This window comes from Sander lucioperca, chromosome 20 (genome assembly GCF_008315115.2).
Source record: "Sander lucioperca isolate FBNREF2018 chromosome 20, SLUC_FBN_1.2, whole genome shotgun sequence".
Taxonomy (NCBI): Eukaryota; Metazoa; Chordata; class Actinopteri; order Perciformes; family Percidae; genus Sander; species Sander lucioperca.
Genome location: NC_050192.1, coordinates 26,471,826 through 26,487,626, shown reverse-complemented (window position 1 = coordinate 26,487,626; position 15,801 = coordinate 26,471,826). Strand labels below are relative to the sequence as shown.

General features: G+C 42.9%; 1 protein-coding gene across 8 annotated transcripts in view; it reads left to right on the top strand.

Annotated features, from left to right (window-relative positions):
* The window catches only part of nav3 (neuron navigator 3), a 221,088-nt gene that overhangs the window by 200,264 nt on the left and 5,023 nt on the right, over positions 1-15,801 (top strand). For 5 of the 8 annotated variants that reach the window (XM_035996053.1, XM_035996057.1, XM_035996055.1 and 2 more), the window contains 14 exons: positions 2,422-2,445; positions 2,939-3,102; positions 3,348-3,434; positions 4,180-4,333; positions 6,035-6,221; positions 9,404-9,501; positions 9,612-9,707; positions 10,144-10,312; positions 10,514-10,749; positions 12,199-12,353; positions 12,443-12,514; positions 13,109-13,305; positions 14,533-14,651; positions 15,356-15,559. In XM_035996053.1, coding sequence (XP_035851946.1) covers positions 2,422-2,445; positions 2,939-3,102; positions 3,348-3,434; positions 4,180-4,333; positions 6,035-6,221; positions 9,404-9,501; positions 9,612-9,707; positions 10,144-10,312; positions 10,514-10,749; positions 12,199-12,353; positions 12,443-12,514; positions 13,109-13,305; positions 14,533-14,651; positions 15,356-15,559 — 1,962 coding nt within the window. The remainder of the gene's footprint in view (positions 1-2,421; positions 2,446-2,938; positions 3,103-3,347; positions 3,435-4,179; positions 4,334-6,034; positions 6,222-9,403; positions 9,502-9,611; positions 9,708-10,143; positions 10,313-10,513; positions 10,750-12,198; positions 12,354-12,442; positions 12,515-13,108; positions 13,306-14,532; positions 14,652-15,355; positions 15,560-15,801) is intronic. The other 3 variants (XM_035996054.1, XM_031306139.2, XM_031306140.2) reach the window with 3 other exon arrangements.

Sequence of the window (15,801 nt, the reverse complement as noted above, 5' to 3'; positions counted from 1 at the left end):
AAAGCTGCAATGAAAGGTTGAGTCCAAAAATTGGCAACAACAAAAAAGGAAATCTCAGATGGGGCACAAAATACCAGAAAATATAAAAACAAATCAAAAGAAATCTGTAAATTACTCACCAACAATTTCACTCTGCTACTTGGGAGTTGAATTGGATTTAAGCATACCTACAGGCTATGAAACTTAAGTGTTTTCATCTCAAATTTATTCAATCAGAAGACGCATATTTTTACATTTAGTTTTCTAATCATTGTTTAGGAGATATATCATTTTTGTGGATCTAGGATATAAAGCTTATTGTACTGTTGCACCCACTGAAAGAGCTTTGAAATCAACTAGATGCCTGACACGTAAGGGTAGAATGTGTTGAATATCCTGAATATACCTGCATATAGCTCGACCTAAGATTTGCCTTTCCATTCTTTTTCCTTCTTACATCCCTTGTGAAACTGCTGTTGAGTGAGTCAGCCTGTGAATAATTGGTTGGGCTAATTTCCATCCAATCACAGCTTGTGATCAGCTCACCACTTACCTTCACAATCCAAAGTTGTTGTTTTTGTTTGGACACTTTTCCGATTGAAGGCAGAGCATTTTCGTTTTACCGATTCTCACAGTTCTTCAGCAAAATCTTAATATCGCATTCACCTCTTGCTTAACGGGCCATCATATTCCCGTTGCTAGGTTACAATGCTGAGATGGTTGCACAGCTGAGTGGCTGAGGTACCATCCAGCGGTGAGGGCTAACAGAGGTGCCGGGCAGAGGACTTAAACACCCTGCAATTATTGTTTGAGATGCACTTTGAATTTCATATACAGTGACAGCAGCATGGAAATTAGGTTGGAAAGGAGCCAAGTGGCCACTAACGTCATGGATACTTAAGTTCAGCTTGAAAGCTGAGTTGAGTGGGAAAGTCTGGGCAGAAGAGAAACACTCTCACCTCCCACAGTACTTTTTAGAAGGACTCTTAATCCCTCAGGTACTCAACTGGACTTGGTCAAGTTTCAAGGTCTAGAAAGACTCAAGTCTTCCATAAAGTTCACTTTAACTTCTGTCTCTCTTTGGTGGTCTTAAGTGTCTAGGATGTACTTACACCTGCTTTGTGGTTCCCTTTCTACTGAGGTCTGTATCCACAAATAGTCACAAATCTACGCAGAAAAAGCCAATTATCAAAAAATGCACAACTATAAAGCTCTCTCCTCTCTCTCTGTCCCTCCCTCCAATTTTTCTGTCCGTTGCTTCATTCTACAATAGCAGCTCAGAGTCCCTGGCTGGAGAGCTGTTATTTTGCTGCAGCCCCCTGAGTCAGCCAGATGACATATTAGAAGTTCCGTCTCAGCCAAAGAGCGCAGAGCCAGAGCCAGTGTTCACTCTCTGCTGCAATGCAAAACGCCTGCCCTTGAAATGAAATGCATGCTAACAGCCCAAAAGTTCACCACTGAGAGTGACACCCTTGCCTGCTATGTTAAGTGAGACACTCCCAAAAAAAAAAAATCAGGCTCATGAATACAAATCAATCCCTTATTTAAGCAGCAATTAATTATTCATTTGCATAAATCCTGCCTTGGTGCACACACGAGGGGAGACACTGATAGAGTTGAACTGAGGTTACTGAGAAGGGAGTGAAGAGAGAGCAGGAAAGCATCAGGTCATGATGGGTAGATAAGGCAAGGACTTTATGCCAGCAAGCATCTGACCTGCTCAAGCAGCCTAAAGCACAGACACAGACCTCCCTGTGGAAGGTGTCAAAAATGTCCCCACAGAGGACATTTTTAGCATACTCATAACTGCAAACACGAGTGAACATCAGGACTGTCCATAGAAGGCTCAACCTTTAAGACTAACATGACATGACGTGTGTAAAAATCTGCCAGAATGATATATGTTGTTCATTTTCTATAGCTGCTTCTCCTGCTCAGGGTAGCAGGGGGCCTGGAGCCTCTCCCAGAATGCACTGGGCGGTGTTGTAAAATGTTGTGTATTGAGTGTACTTATATTGAATGAATGTGCTGTTTGTTTGTTCTGTTTAGCATGGGTCCTGTTGATTTCATGCAACGTCTTGTACTACATGCTTATAACCGTGTAAGCTTGTCTGGTGCCACATACTGTACTTACAGTGCAGGTCTTGTACACAAAATGCACTAAATAACCCATATGGAAAACATGTTTTCTTAGCATGGGAACCTACTCATTTCTTTGCCTGGTTGTGGACACCCATGTTAAAAATCAGATAAACATGGCTGTGTATATCTCAATCAGATAGCAGGACGATACATTGGGATGCTCTGAACGTAATCACTATAGAAATCATCTTCGTTATCATCAACCTCGCAACAGCACTACCTGTATTTGCTTAGAACAAAGTGCTCAGTAAAGAGTGTGTGTTGGCGTGGCTTAACGTTGGGTGTGTTCTGCGTCTTCAGGTGGCTGATACCATCCCGGCTCAGGTCAGTGGCTCCCGGAGTGTCTTCCGTGTGTGTGCTGTGGTTATTCCCCATCCTCCCTATCCTTTCCTCTCTTTGCTCCTTCATCCGTTTCTGCTTTTTTTTCCCCTCTCAGAGCAATTTCTTCTTTCCCTTTTCTGGAAACGTCAGCATGGATACGGCAATCCTCCCCTTGTTCCTCCCTCCATCTTTTCCTCCTCCATTCTTCATTTTGATTGCCTGTTCAGCCTTCATTTTTAGGGTCATTAAAAAGCCTGGTTCCCCCCCCCCCTCATTTCCATCTCTACTTACGGCCTTGCTTTTTGCCTCCCTCTTTACCTTTTTAACCAGACAGTGACCATGTGCTTGGAAACAACACACAGTGACTTCCTGATCTGGCAGGATGTGATGTCACCAGAGCTTATCTCTTGGGAACTGACATGATGTGATTGAAGAGGTTAATGGATGACGATATTGACGTCTTCGCCTCTGTATATTTGTGTTATCTGTCTTGCAGTTGCGCAGCTCCTTCAAGCAGGCGTTTAGCAAGAAGAAAACCAAATCCCAGTCCCACGACGAGATGGAGGAGATGAACGACTCGCTGCCGTCCTCGCCCAAACTGCAGCACGACAACCGGCAAGGCAGCATCGCCACGCTGCATTCTTCGCCCTCCACCACAGAGTGAGTTTTTACACACATACATACAGTGTACATATATATATATATATATATATATATATATATCTCCACAGGTAATTCTCTCCCCTTGTACATACTTGCATATATCATTGCACAACAAAGTCTTGCACAGCAGTAGTTCTTTTTTTTTGTTTTCACAAATGTCTGTTAATCCTTACCACAACTTTCTTTTACCTCTTTTCCGACCTCTCTGTTCATCCTTTTCTTTAACGTCTCTCCTGCTCTAGCAAGTGCGTTTGCGATAGCAAGTCCTCTCCCATTTGGACGCCAAAGAAAAGGCAAAACGGTCATGTGGTCTACAAGCACAGATCTCGGTAATAGGCACTGTGTGGCACGCTCCCAGGGGAGTGTGTGTGCAGTGGGGTGTGTTTGTGTGACTTTATTCTGCATCTTAGTGCCATAAGCATCTTGGCATGTCGGAGGTGATGATCTCTGTGGTTCACAAACTGAACCAGGACCTCTGAAGTGGCCGGTTGTAGCGGTAGGCTGAATAAAGGGTGAAAAGGACAAGCATATACCAGAACAAATTGGCTCTATGTCACTGCAAAAGGGACAACATGTGGTCATGTTGCCAACCAGCAGCTCTGTGCTGTGTGGCAGCTGGTAAGATAATTTCCTTTTTAAGAAGCAGAGCATGTGGATGTGTCAGTTATGGAATTTCACACGTGACACATTCTTGTCGTGTTTTTGACAGCAAAATAGCATTGCATCTAACTCTAGTTATGTATCAGATCTCTGCCTGTTTATTATGCAAATAACTGAATAATGATGAAAGGGCTACTACCACAGCACCAACATTTATTCTGTAGTTGTTTACTGTGTGATCAATGCATTGTAACTCAATGGGGAGTATTGTAAATGGGGGTGGATTTGCTGTCCCAAATGTCCCAGTTTCCCCATTCACTTCCATGTTGTACCTGCCTGTGCGGTTTTCACCACTGACTCCAACTCCCCTCTGAACTTCAGCTCTCTTGTTTCCTTTCAGTGTGTATTTTTTCTCTTTAAGATTGTGTTTGTGTGTGTGTTTGGTGACCCCCCTGTGTGTAACCCCGGTTGCAGGCTGTGCGAATGCACCGAAGCCGAGGCGGAGACCATCCTCCAGCTGAAGAACGAGCTGAGGGAGAAGGAGCTCAAGCTGACGGACATCCGCCTGGAGGCGCTCAGCTCCGCCCACCACCTGGACCAGATCCGAGAGGCCATGAACCGCATGCAGGTGTGGTTACACTCTCCGGCTGAATGCAGGTCAAGTGCCTGCTGATTGACCTGTGGGCATCGATTTATGTTTGAAAAGGTCAAACTGGAACCAAATTGCCCATTTGTCAGGAGGTCATGGTAGTAAAGAACTCAAATCTGAATATCTCTTCTGCCAAACATGAAGGATTCATCAGTCATGTTTATACCTGTCTTCTTAGTAGGGCTGTCCCCTCTTAGTCGATTAGTCACGTTTTATGCTTTTTGTCATGCTGAAAACTTTTTGCCAAATAACTTATGAGCACATCTCTGGTAAGCAGAAGATTTAAAGTGGTGCTTTTGCACGATTCTAGCTGGAGAAACTCAGTTCTCCAGACCTCTCGGTTAAATCAACTAATCAATTAGTCGACAGAATCAAATGAGTGTTAGTCAACTAAGAATTTCTTTAATCGGTGTCAGCCCTACTTCTTAGGCCATATCAAACCATCAGTTTTCTCTAGAGGCATCTCATGGAGAAAAAGTAATGCAAGGAAACATAAAACTAGGAGAACATAGGATACTGTGGCTTTCCATCTATCACAAGTTACACTGAGCCAGCATGATGTATTGCCTCCAAAACTGGCAATTAATAAATTACTTACTTTACTACAATTGCCCATGAAGCGGGATAAAAAGATACAAAGTGATGTTTTTCTCCCTACAAATACACTTATCTGATTTATTTATATAATTCCCATTGATGTATTGCAATGAGACACCACCCATCAGTTTAAAGTTTAATGTTCAAAGGTGCTGCGACATTTCATATTCCTAAAAGGAGCATATGTTCAAAGAATATCACCATAAATGTCTCAATTAAGTGGCTCTTTGTGGATGTGGATTGCCTCGTCTGTAGAAGCCTATAGTCTCGGCTCAGATCTGGGGGATCATGTCAGGCTCCTTATCTGAGACTTAACCGGTACAAAGAGAGCCATAAAGCTCAAAAAATTTATATTATATTATATTATATTTTTATATTTTAACAACATACAAAACATACCACCCACCCAGACAAAAATCAAGAAAAGATGACACAGTAACTACAGTATTTAAGACCATTCAACAAAATAATATCAAAATAGACGATAAGCCATAAACCAAATAAACATATGCATTTATATGTATAAATGACAACACCATAAGCCCATCATACACGGCTCTCCCCAGCACAAAGCTTCCTAGGAGCCCTCCAGAAAGTTCAGGTACTTTCCCCATTTCCTAGTATAGACATCCACTCTGGCAAACCATTTATATGACATTTTGAACGGGCCACTGCCACCCTAGCCATCTCATAAGCCCACTCCTGGATTGACGGCATCCCTTCATTCTTCCATCCTCTTAAAATAATCTGTCTGGCTATCATTAAACTAGTCTGGACCCAGCTTCTTATGTGTTTATCCATCCCACTTAAGATTGATCCATCTCCCAGAACAAATAATCTTGGGCTGAATAGAACCTGGGTCCCTGCAATCAGACATAGGTTATCATGTATCCCGGTCCAAATTCAGGACTCAGGACCATAGGACATGAAGTAATTGGCTGTCCTCTGTCTTACATTTCCAACAATTTGGTGTGTCTTTCAGACCAATGCTAAACAATCTGGCGGGAGTCCAATAGAAGCGATGCATAATCTGGAAATGAATGAGGCATTTTGTCTGATTTTCATTCTTTTGTCACTAAATAGAATGAGATCGAGGCGCTGAAAGCAGAGAACGATCGCCTCAAGTCCAGCGGTAACGCAACGCCAACGGCCACGCCCGTCAAGACGGCCCGGCCGCCCTCCGAGACCTCCAGCACGTCCTCGTCCTCCTCCCGTCAGTCCTTGGGGCTGTCGCTCAACAACCTCAACATCACGGACACCATCATGTCAGGTCAGTTCAGTGTCAGCTGTGGTGTCTGCGGCGCATCTGTCGGATGTGTTTGTGTACATCAGCGTGAATTGAGAGCAGGAAATGTGAGAGTGGGAGAAGTCTTCACTAGGGGTGGGGGGAAAAAAATCAAAAATCTTATGTATCTTTATTTTATTTTAGCTGTTTTTTCTTTTCCCTAGAATTGATATTTTTTACCAATGATTCACCTAAATATTTTCTGTTTATACTGCACTGCTGACGGCGACTGCATCATATCCGTTTCCAGCAAAACAGAGCGAAAGCAGAAATGTTGAAATGTTCTTTACACATGAAATAAAAGTCAGACTGATATATGATGTGCATTCTTTTTAGAAAACATTTAGTTTTTAGAAAAGACTAATGATATACTGGTATTGTCTCTAGAATTGGAAAAGGAAAAAAAAACACCATTGAATCGCAATACTTCTAGAATCGCAATAAATGAAAATTGCAATACAACTCGGCACCCATGTATCGTGAAAGAATCGAATCGTCCCAGCCCGAGTCTTTACAAACCAAGAATAATGCATCTCAGAATGCTTTCAACTGCTAATAAGGACTGAGTATTCAACATAATACCCCCCAGAAATACTTTTTAGTTTTCAGAAGGACAAGTTGGTTATTGTTTTTCTTTAACATTTTTGCAGGTGTATTAAGCCATTAAGAATTAAACCTTCAAGTATGGCATTGTCAGTGCCATGTTCTTCTCTTTAGTTAAGCCGTAGGACACACTTTATGGTCTGCAGCAGCTCTCAGGGCAGAAGTTTTTTTCTTCTTCTGTGGCATCAAGTTGGATTAGCTCTCTCCACACCGCCTCAATAAATGTGAGAGAATTGTGTTTGTGGAGAGTGATTCAGAGGAGCCGCATGAAATGATGAAATAGCTGCTCTCTCTACCACGAGGGCTGGCGACAGACACACACACACACACACACACTCACAAACACATATGCTGAAAATCTCTCCAGGCCTGAAGAAGTGAAAGAGTTTTGTCCCTCTCACTTGTCCTGTAATTAACATAGAAGGCGCAGCTCTCTCCGAGGACTCGGGCCCTCATTAATTGATGGAGGGATGAGCCGAGAGCGTTGACGCGTGGGAAGACGCGTGGGCCAACGGGCCGTTATCACCCCAACACAGAGCCCTAAGCTAAGGGAAGCCAGCCGAATGCAAAGTATCTTCTTCGTTCTCCAAAATGGAGTCTGGGAAAAGGAGAATGAAGAGAGACTCATGATGGAGTTGTTAGCGGTGTGGTTGTGGTCAAAGGTTAAAGGTGGCAGGAAACAAATAAATCAAACTTCTATTTGCTGCAGTTTTGTATTGTTTGTTATTTAGCACTCGGGAGTATGAGTCCCTAATAGTTAAAGCTGTTATCAATATTTTTACATTAACAATGGATCACATCAGTACTTGTACGTGAAAGCTGTCGCTTGCTGTGACAAAACCACAGAGAATTATCACCTGCCACTGCAGTTCCTCTCAGCTCCATAGAGCGTTGTGGTATCTTTCAGCTCATAGTTTTGGTTTTCTGGCCTGTAACTTACGGGTCACTCTCGCAGCTCTAATGGCTTTGTTTGTGGTAGCAGCAGGCAGCAGTTTTCAGAGTTAAAACTCTAAAAACCCACTTTACACTACCTGTCCAGCACTAAACAAACAAAACAGACAAAGTTAGTGGCCACCTAGTAAACACAGGAGCATTTGGCTAACTAAATAGCCACATATTTTCCCAGGAGTTGGTGGAGACCAAAAATATAGCATTATCATTTTGCATCCTTAGGCTGCGTTCAGACAGCCTGCGTCGGTCATCCGACGGTTGGGCAAAAACGCAGGTCTTTCCATTCATTTTGAATGGGGGTAGTGTGTTTAGGCTGAGGCGGGGGTTACCGCAGGGGAACACTCAAAAGAACGCAGCAGACATGCGGCAAAAAGACCGACTCAACTTTTGGAGAAATGCAACTCCACGTCACCCTGCGGTGGCCAATCATGTAACCGGCAATCAGACTTGTCAGAGTGTTTTGAGCTCTGGTTTGAGGCGGTGTGAGAATCCCGTACAGTAAACGGGAAACATCACTGCCACAGGAAAGTTTTAAAACACTATGAGGGTAAGAAACGAAACACAAGCACTGAACTGCCCGGGAGTTTGTGTAACAGCTGAATGTCTCCTGCAACGACAAAGCACTCGCTAGGTCTCGCTCGTCTCTTGTCTTTCTCTCTCTCCTGTGAAATAAAGCTGCCTTCAAGTGCGGTCGGAAACGTCAAAATCTCTAAACGATCTGATAGAAACCAGTAATTGTGAAATATAAAGTCTACTTGTGCTACGTTGGGGGGTTAAAGTACACAATAGGATGTCACACAAATAGGCCGTTTCAGTGACCCTTTTCCAAATCGCTGGATCGCTTTTTTTGGTCTGAATACCCCGTTAGGCAGTACCGTTCAAGAACTTTACACACCAGTTGAACATACAGTTACACACATGACCCTTTACATATACGTACAAAACACATCAAACAGTCATGACAGTTATGCATATTACATTATATCCTCTGGATCCAGATCTCAGTTAGCAGCACACTGAATCTGGTTTAGCAACAGGATAGACTGACGTATAAAAGAATTCTCTTTAGCCTGTTGCATTTAAATGGAGGGACTCTAAGTCGCCTATTGGAGGGCTGATTGTTGCTTCAAGGTGACGTTAGTGTCTACTTCTTCACACACATTGTCAGGTTGATGAAAATCATAAGTGATTTTTTTCATTCGAACAGCTGTGTGTGATTTTGTCCCACTGCTGTCACAGCCCCCATCCTCCTACTGACTAAAAACCTCCAATACACCTCTTCCTTTTGAATGATTTTCCATCTCAACTTATTCTTCTAAAACAATCTCTGTTCCTTTCCCTTAGATTGTTCTCTATTTAATTTCCTAACACACAGTCATTCTTACATTATCATTCTGTGCACTCACTAGAAAACTCTCTGTATGAAAACATTGATTAGATGTAAAAGTAATTATCGCATGAAAGAAACCCATTAGCTATCTTTTACTTTTGTCGTCTGTTTGTCCATTTCCAGCTCTAATTTGCCAGCAGGCAGAGTGAGATTTTGTTTATAATGAATCAAGGCTCTGATGGATTAAAGTCTGTGTTTTCCTAACAGAAAGTTCTGTTTTCAGATATTCTGCTAGATGACGGCTACGAGGGCAATCTACGCAAAGAGGGCCGGAGTGTGCGAATAGTGGTTACCATCAACAGTGGGCCATACAGCACCAAGGTCAGTGGATAAAGAGTTAAACATTATTAATCTTTTCCTCCAGCTAAAACCACTGTAGTTTTATTTGATCTGACTCTCCTGTTGTTTTGATCAATTTGAAAACTCTTCAGGGTACACAAACCCATGCGTACCTGATTGGGTCTATCGGTGTGAGTGGGAAAACCAAGTGGGATGTTCTGGATGGAGTCATCAGACGCCTCTTCAAGGTAAAAACACACCATTGCTCAGAGGTTCAGGTTTGTTACTTAGGCACATAATAGACACTTTGACATGTCATAGCAGGAAAGGCACACATATTTCATGGTAGTTGAATAGTGGAAGTATAGGTCAGGCACACTAAATGGTGTTGTATATTACATTGTTATATAGCTGTAAGACACTTAATTGAAACCAGGAACCTGTTAATCAGCATTTTATTCCACTTGATTGACACTGTCTCTGTTACTGCTTGTATATCCTCTTTTATTCAGTGTTTTTATCAGGTATATAAAATTACAGAAACTATACATTATAAAACAACAACAACAACAGATGCACACAACAACTGTCCATTTTAAAATAGGTTGGACAACAAGAATCCCAGGCTATATTTAAGCATGATCAATAGTGCAGTTCTTTGTTTGAACCCCTCCCTCCCTGCAGGAGTATGTGTTTCGGGTGGACCCTCTGACCAGCCTGGGTCTCAGCTCAGACAGCATCGTCTGCTACAGGATGGGCGACGTGGTTCGCTCCCACACCTCCGAAGTGCCTGAGCTGCTGCCCTGCGGCTACCTGGTGGGCGACAACAACATCATTAAGGTCAACCTCAAAGGTATGGCAGCAAGGAAACATTTCTATTTCAGGATTACAGCTGATGTAGGAACAAGCTTTGGATTCTTAAGGATAGTGTTTTGGAATAGAGAAATACATGTTAACTTGAACTGCAGTCTTAATACAACATATAACTACATTCATATCCTTCTCTTCCTTCTATCCATCCTATTCGCTCCCTCCTTCCTCCCTTCCTCTGTAGGTGTGAGGGAGAACAGTATAGACAGCCTGGTGTTTGACACGCTGATTCCGAAGCCCATCATCCAGCGGTACCTCAACCTGTTGATGGAGCATCGCCGTATCATCCTCTCAGGACCCAGCGGCACTGGTAAATCCTTCATGGCTGCCAAGCTGGCCGAGTACATCATTTCCCAGATGGGGCAGCAGGTGACCGAGCACAACGTTGCCAGTTTCAACGTGGACCAGAATTCCAGCAAGGTAGGAAGAGGAATTGATACATTCTTTGAATTTGAATTTCTGGTGTGTTCACTCTCACCCAGTCTGCCTTATCTACAGTATTGCTTCTTCTTAGTGATGGCTACATCTCCCAGAATGCCTTTCAACATTCTAGAGAAGATTGTCATGATATGTGCATGTAGAAGCAGATATCAATTTTTTTTTCTTTCTTAAATTGTAAAAAGTGACAACCAGCTCACCAGACAACACACATATTAACAGATCTTCAAAGATGTACACCTGGTGGCCGGGTTGGCTCAGTGGGTAGAGCAGGCGCACATATACTTGGAGGTTTATGCCTCGACGCAGAGGTCCAGGGTTCGAATCTGACCTGTGACGATTTCCTGCATGTCTTCCCCCTCTCTCTCTCTCTCCTTTCTCACCTAGCTGTCCTGTCAAAAATTAAAGGCTGAAAAGCCCAAAAAAGAATCTTAAAAAAAAAAAAAAAAAGATGTACACCTGGTTGCATTCATAGACTGTATAAAAAGAAGTGGAAGTAGCCATCATAATGTCACCCATTAGTTTGTGGACTACCGTTTTGAAGTCTCAGTTTGGCATTTTGGCTGTCGCCATCTTGGTTTTTTTGAGCCAGAACTGACCATATTTGGATGAGACGGTGGAGCTTGGGCAGATTGTTAAGCTAAACGCTAAGTAGCCAGCTAGCACTAACTGTGATATTAATTAGGATGGTAGTGAAAAACAAGGCTTAAAACAAAATGTAGTATACTTACTGGAAAAGATGAACAGCCGACTCCTTGAAACCGAATGCTGAACAAGATATTTTTAAGTTGTGTGATTCTGACGGACTGACTCTACAACCTTACATTTTCCTCTGATGTTTTTCATCATCCTCCAGCATAAGACAAATATACTATTATTTAAATAATGGGCTCCAGAATGCATCACAAGCAGCTGTTTTTATGTTGGCAAAAAGACCCATTTGTAGTTTTATTGCATCTAGTCTCACTTTGCCAGACCTTCCTTCACAGCGCTGCAGAGGAGGGTCTGGCTAGTCCACACAGCATTCTGGGATGGGAGGAAAACATGCTCTGGTTTATTGGCATTTCTTTAAACTAATCACAAGTGCCACAAGCGGACAGAGCCACGGTGCCGCTGCAAAATAGCCTCGGGAGGCAACATGTTTTGGTGGAACATGTGTACGTTTAAACGTTGTTTTAGTCGTGCAACAGAAAACTCAGATTGGACAGATACCCTGCAGAGATCTGAGGAGCAGTTAACCATAGTCCTCATAAATCCACTGGAGGTTAGAATTCCAACACAAAGAAAGCGCAAGGTGACAGACATCCGGCCAAATAGAGTGTCATCCGGTGGAATTTCCGGCAGCAACAGAGCAATCCCAGAAGTGTAACGTCGTGGATATAGACTATATTGCATCCAAATGAAAACCTGTGTTGATGCTTTCTTCCCCAGGACCTGCGTCAGTACCTTTCCACCCTGGCAGAACAGTGCAGCTCTGAGGAGACGGACACAGAGCTCCCCACTGTGGTGATCCTGGACAACCTCCACCACATCGGCTCCCTCAGTGACATATTCAACGGCTTCCTCAACTGCAAGTACCACAAATGGTGAGTCCGAAATGCATCATATGAAAAAGTCGAGTCAAGTCAAATTTGAGTGAAGCACTTTGATTGTGACTGTGTTTGTCTCTATCCAGCCCTTATGTTATTGGGACCATGAACCAGGGAGTGTCCTCCTCTCCTAACCTCGAGCTACACCACAACTTCAGGTTTGTGACACACACTTTAACCACAACCTTGTTAACTTATATAGAAATGTCACTGTATTGAAACTGTCTCTCAACATATTATGGCATTGGTGATTTCTATAATTTACTCATCATAGTGTAATATATGTAATTTGTACACATGACTGGTTCCACAGAGAAATTACTTGTAGTTTTATTTGATTTGCATCATTTCACCTGTCAGATAATGTGTTTGATTTCAGTCCACCATCCACATGTTATTTCTCACTCACTGTAAACTAAAGGCATTCTTCCACAGGGGAATGCTGTAATTACATCGCTTTGATAATTAGCCTCGTTAAATGGAAATAAATTAATTAATTAATTGATTAATGTAAGTTCTGAGTGAGGATCCTTTCTGCTTGGCATGTCTGACTAGCTGATGATTTGGCAAATATAAAGTAATTTGGGAAAGCTTATCATGGGCCAGACATGAATTTATTATGAATATATTATGGTGAAGTGAAATAAGTCCAAATCTCTGAGCTGCTTTGATGAGAAATGTGGTTTAGTGTTGAGCTGTGTGTATTAGCTCTCTCCTTTCTGTTTCACCATGGATCGCGTGTCCTGTCGTAGGTGGGTGCTGTGCACCAACCACACCGAGCCGGTCAAAGGTTTCCTGGGCCGCTTCCTGCGGCGGAAGCTGATAGAGACGGAGATCGATAAGAACACGCGCAGCAATGACCTGATTAAGATCATCGACTGGATCCCCAAGACCTGGCAGCACCTCAACGGCTTCCTGGAGGCACACAGCTCCTCCGATGTCACCATAGGTCAGTCACACACACACACACACACACACACACACACACACACACACACACACACACACACACACACACACACACACACACACACACACACACACACACACACACACACACACACACACACTCTCACTCATTTAGTCTTAGTCCTATCGCAAATGTCCTCCTTAGTTTTTTTTTATCATATTTAAGAAGGTGACGGAATATAAAGAGAGATTTGGGTGAAGTACTGAACACACAAATATTAAGTCTTTGATTTTTAGTGAATGAGTCACAATCAGTGGCTCAACAGGATAAAGCCTGACATCCTGCGCATCTCTCAGACGTCCCCTTCCTGCATCTGTTTTTATCTTTTACTATTTGTTCATGTAAGGTGTCCTTGAGTATCGAGAAAGACGCCCATAAATAAAATGTATTATTATAAGCGGTGTAGACAGACCATACTTCAGCACTAATACAGCACTGTGGAGATCTGGCAATGCAAGACTATTAGTGAATGAAACATGAAATATTGCTAGAATTAAAAGTGTAAGTGTAAAGGTACGTATCCACATACGCGTTGTTTTCACAGATGGGATCGCTCCGCTTCCCAGCATTGCTACCATTGGGCTTGCCACCAGTTTCTCTTCAATGACCACTGACAAGCAAAGAAAACAGTCTACACCCTCCTACAACCGCGATGGTTGCAGCTGATTGGACAAGCGCGTCACATGGGGCTGGCTGCTCCCGGATTTCAAAACTGACCATAATGGCGGCTCGTTCGCAATACGATCTCTTATTTTACGAAAATTGTTCACCGAAACGTATTTCTGACAATATTTTATGCGAGAAATAGGCTATGCAGTTGCTGAATCTGTCTTCGTTTTAGGTCGACAAAGGTCAGTTTTATAGATTTTCGTCAGCTTTTGAGAGGCGTCGAGACAAGCCGGCTGCTACTCATTTGCATAGTGTTGGCTGGATTCAACTTTATGCAAATGAGGAGCCGGTGACTCGATGCCCGGCTTCTTCTCCAAAGTCCCCATGATGCTACCAGAATGCATTGCACAACTGCTCGCATAGAAATGAATGGGATGCGTTGAAATGACGCTGACAATGGACACACACCATAACCCTGTTAGATGTTCTTGTGCCGCCACTCTTCTGCGACGTGTGTTAAGAGTCTTTTCAGTGTCTGTGGTCTTTCCACCTTCTATTCCACAAACACTTATCACCTAGGCTCTTTTGTCCCTACAGGCCCCCGTCTCTTCCTGTCGTGTCCCATGGATGTAGAAGGCTCTCGGGTTTGGTTCACTGACCTGTGGAACTACTCCCTGGTGCCCTACCTGCTGGAGGCTGTCAGGGAAGGGCTACAGGTACGTCCTGGCAACACTGGAAATCCACTCTCTGGATCACCAGCCTCAGTGGCGACTAGAATTTAAACCTCCAGGACAAAGGTTCTTTTACCACTCATGGTGGTGGAAAGTAACTAAGTTCATTCACTCGACTACTGTAGTGAAGTACAATTTAGAAGTACTTGTACTTTATATAAGTATACATCTACTCCACTACATTTCAGAAGGAAATATTGCACTTTTCACCATTTATTTGACAGCTATAGTTATTACAGGAGTCGACAGAAGTCATTCTACATAATGAGTACTTTTACTATTGATACTTTAAGCACATTTAGTGACCAATACTTCTGTACTTTTACAGTCGGCCATTTTCTTCATGCACCAGTCTGTGACTGGCACAGCTGGTTAAACAATATGAGACGAGTAATGGAACTGAGAAGATAATGATAGTCAACACACACTCTGATTTTTATGACACTGCACATCACAGGAGGCACATATATGAATAACAATAGCAGGTTAGTTTGGACTCCTTTATTTGTCCCTGTACGCATAAGACTGGTGCTGGGATGCACCTTTATAGAAATATCAGAATCCGATTCAGAAAATAAATCCAGTTTCTCCCTCTCAAATTCAGGCACCGATGTAGGGTTTGGATATTTTTTATTTGGTCATGTCCATTCCTCATTCATACCTCCTCTCCCTCTTTGTCACACCTGCAGCTATACGGCAAGAGAACAGCATGGGAGGATCCATCCAAGTGGGTGAACGACACGTATCCATGGAACGCCGCCTCGCTGCAGCAGGACGGCCAGTCACTGCTCCAACTGAGGCCGGAGGACGTGGGATACGACGGCTACAGCTCATCCAAGGAGGGAGCCTCGTCCAAGCAGGTGTCTCAGAGTGACACAGAGGGAGACCCACTGGTGAGGAAGACATACACAAAACAATTGTATTGATTATTCTGTTCAGGAGTTTGTAGTTTATGTATAGCATTTAAGACACATAACAACATTAGAGCAGATGAAAGGACTATATACACATGGAAGGACTTAAAAGTGAATTACAATAACTCCACGGTTTCTTACATTGGAGTTATATGTATTTGATCTATTTAGTTTAAAGTTTTTCAATTCAAGGATGCTTGTTTCCATAGAAACCTGGGATG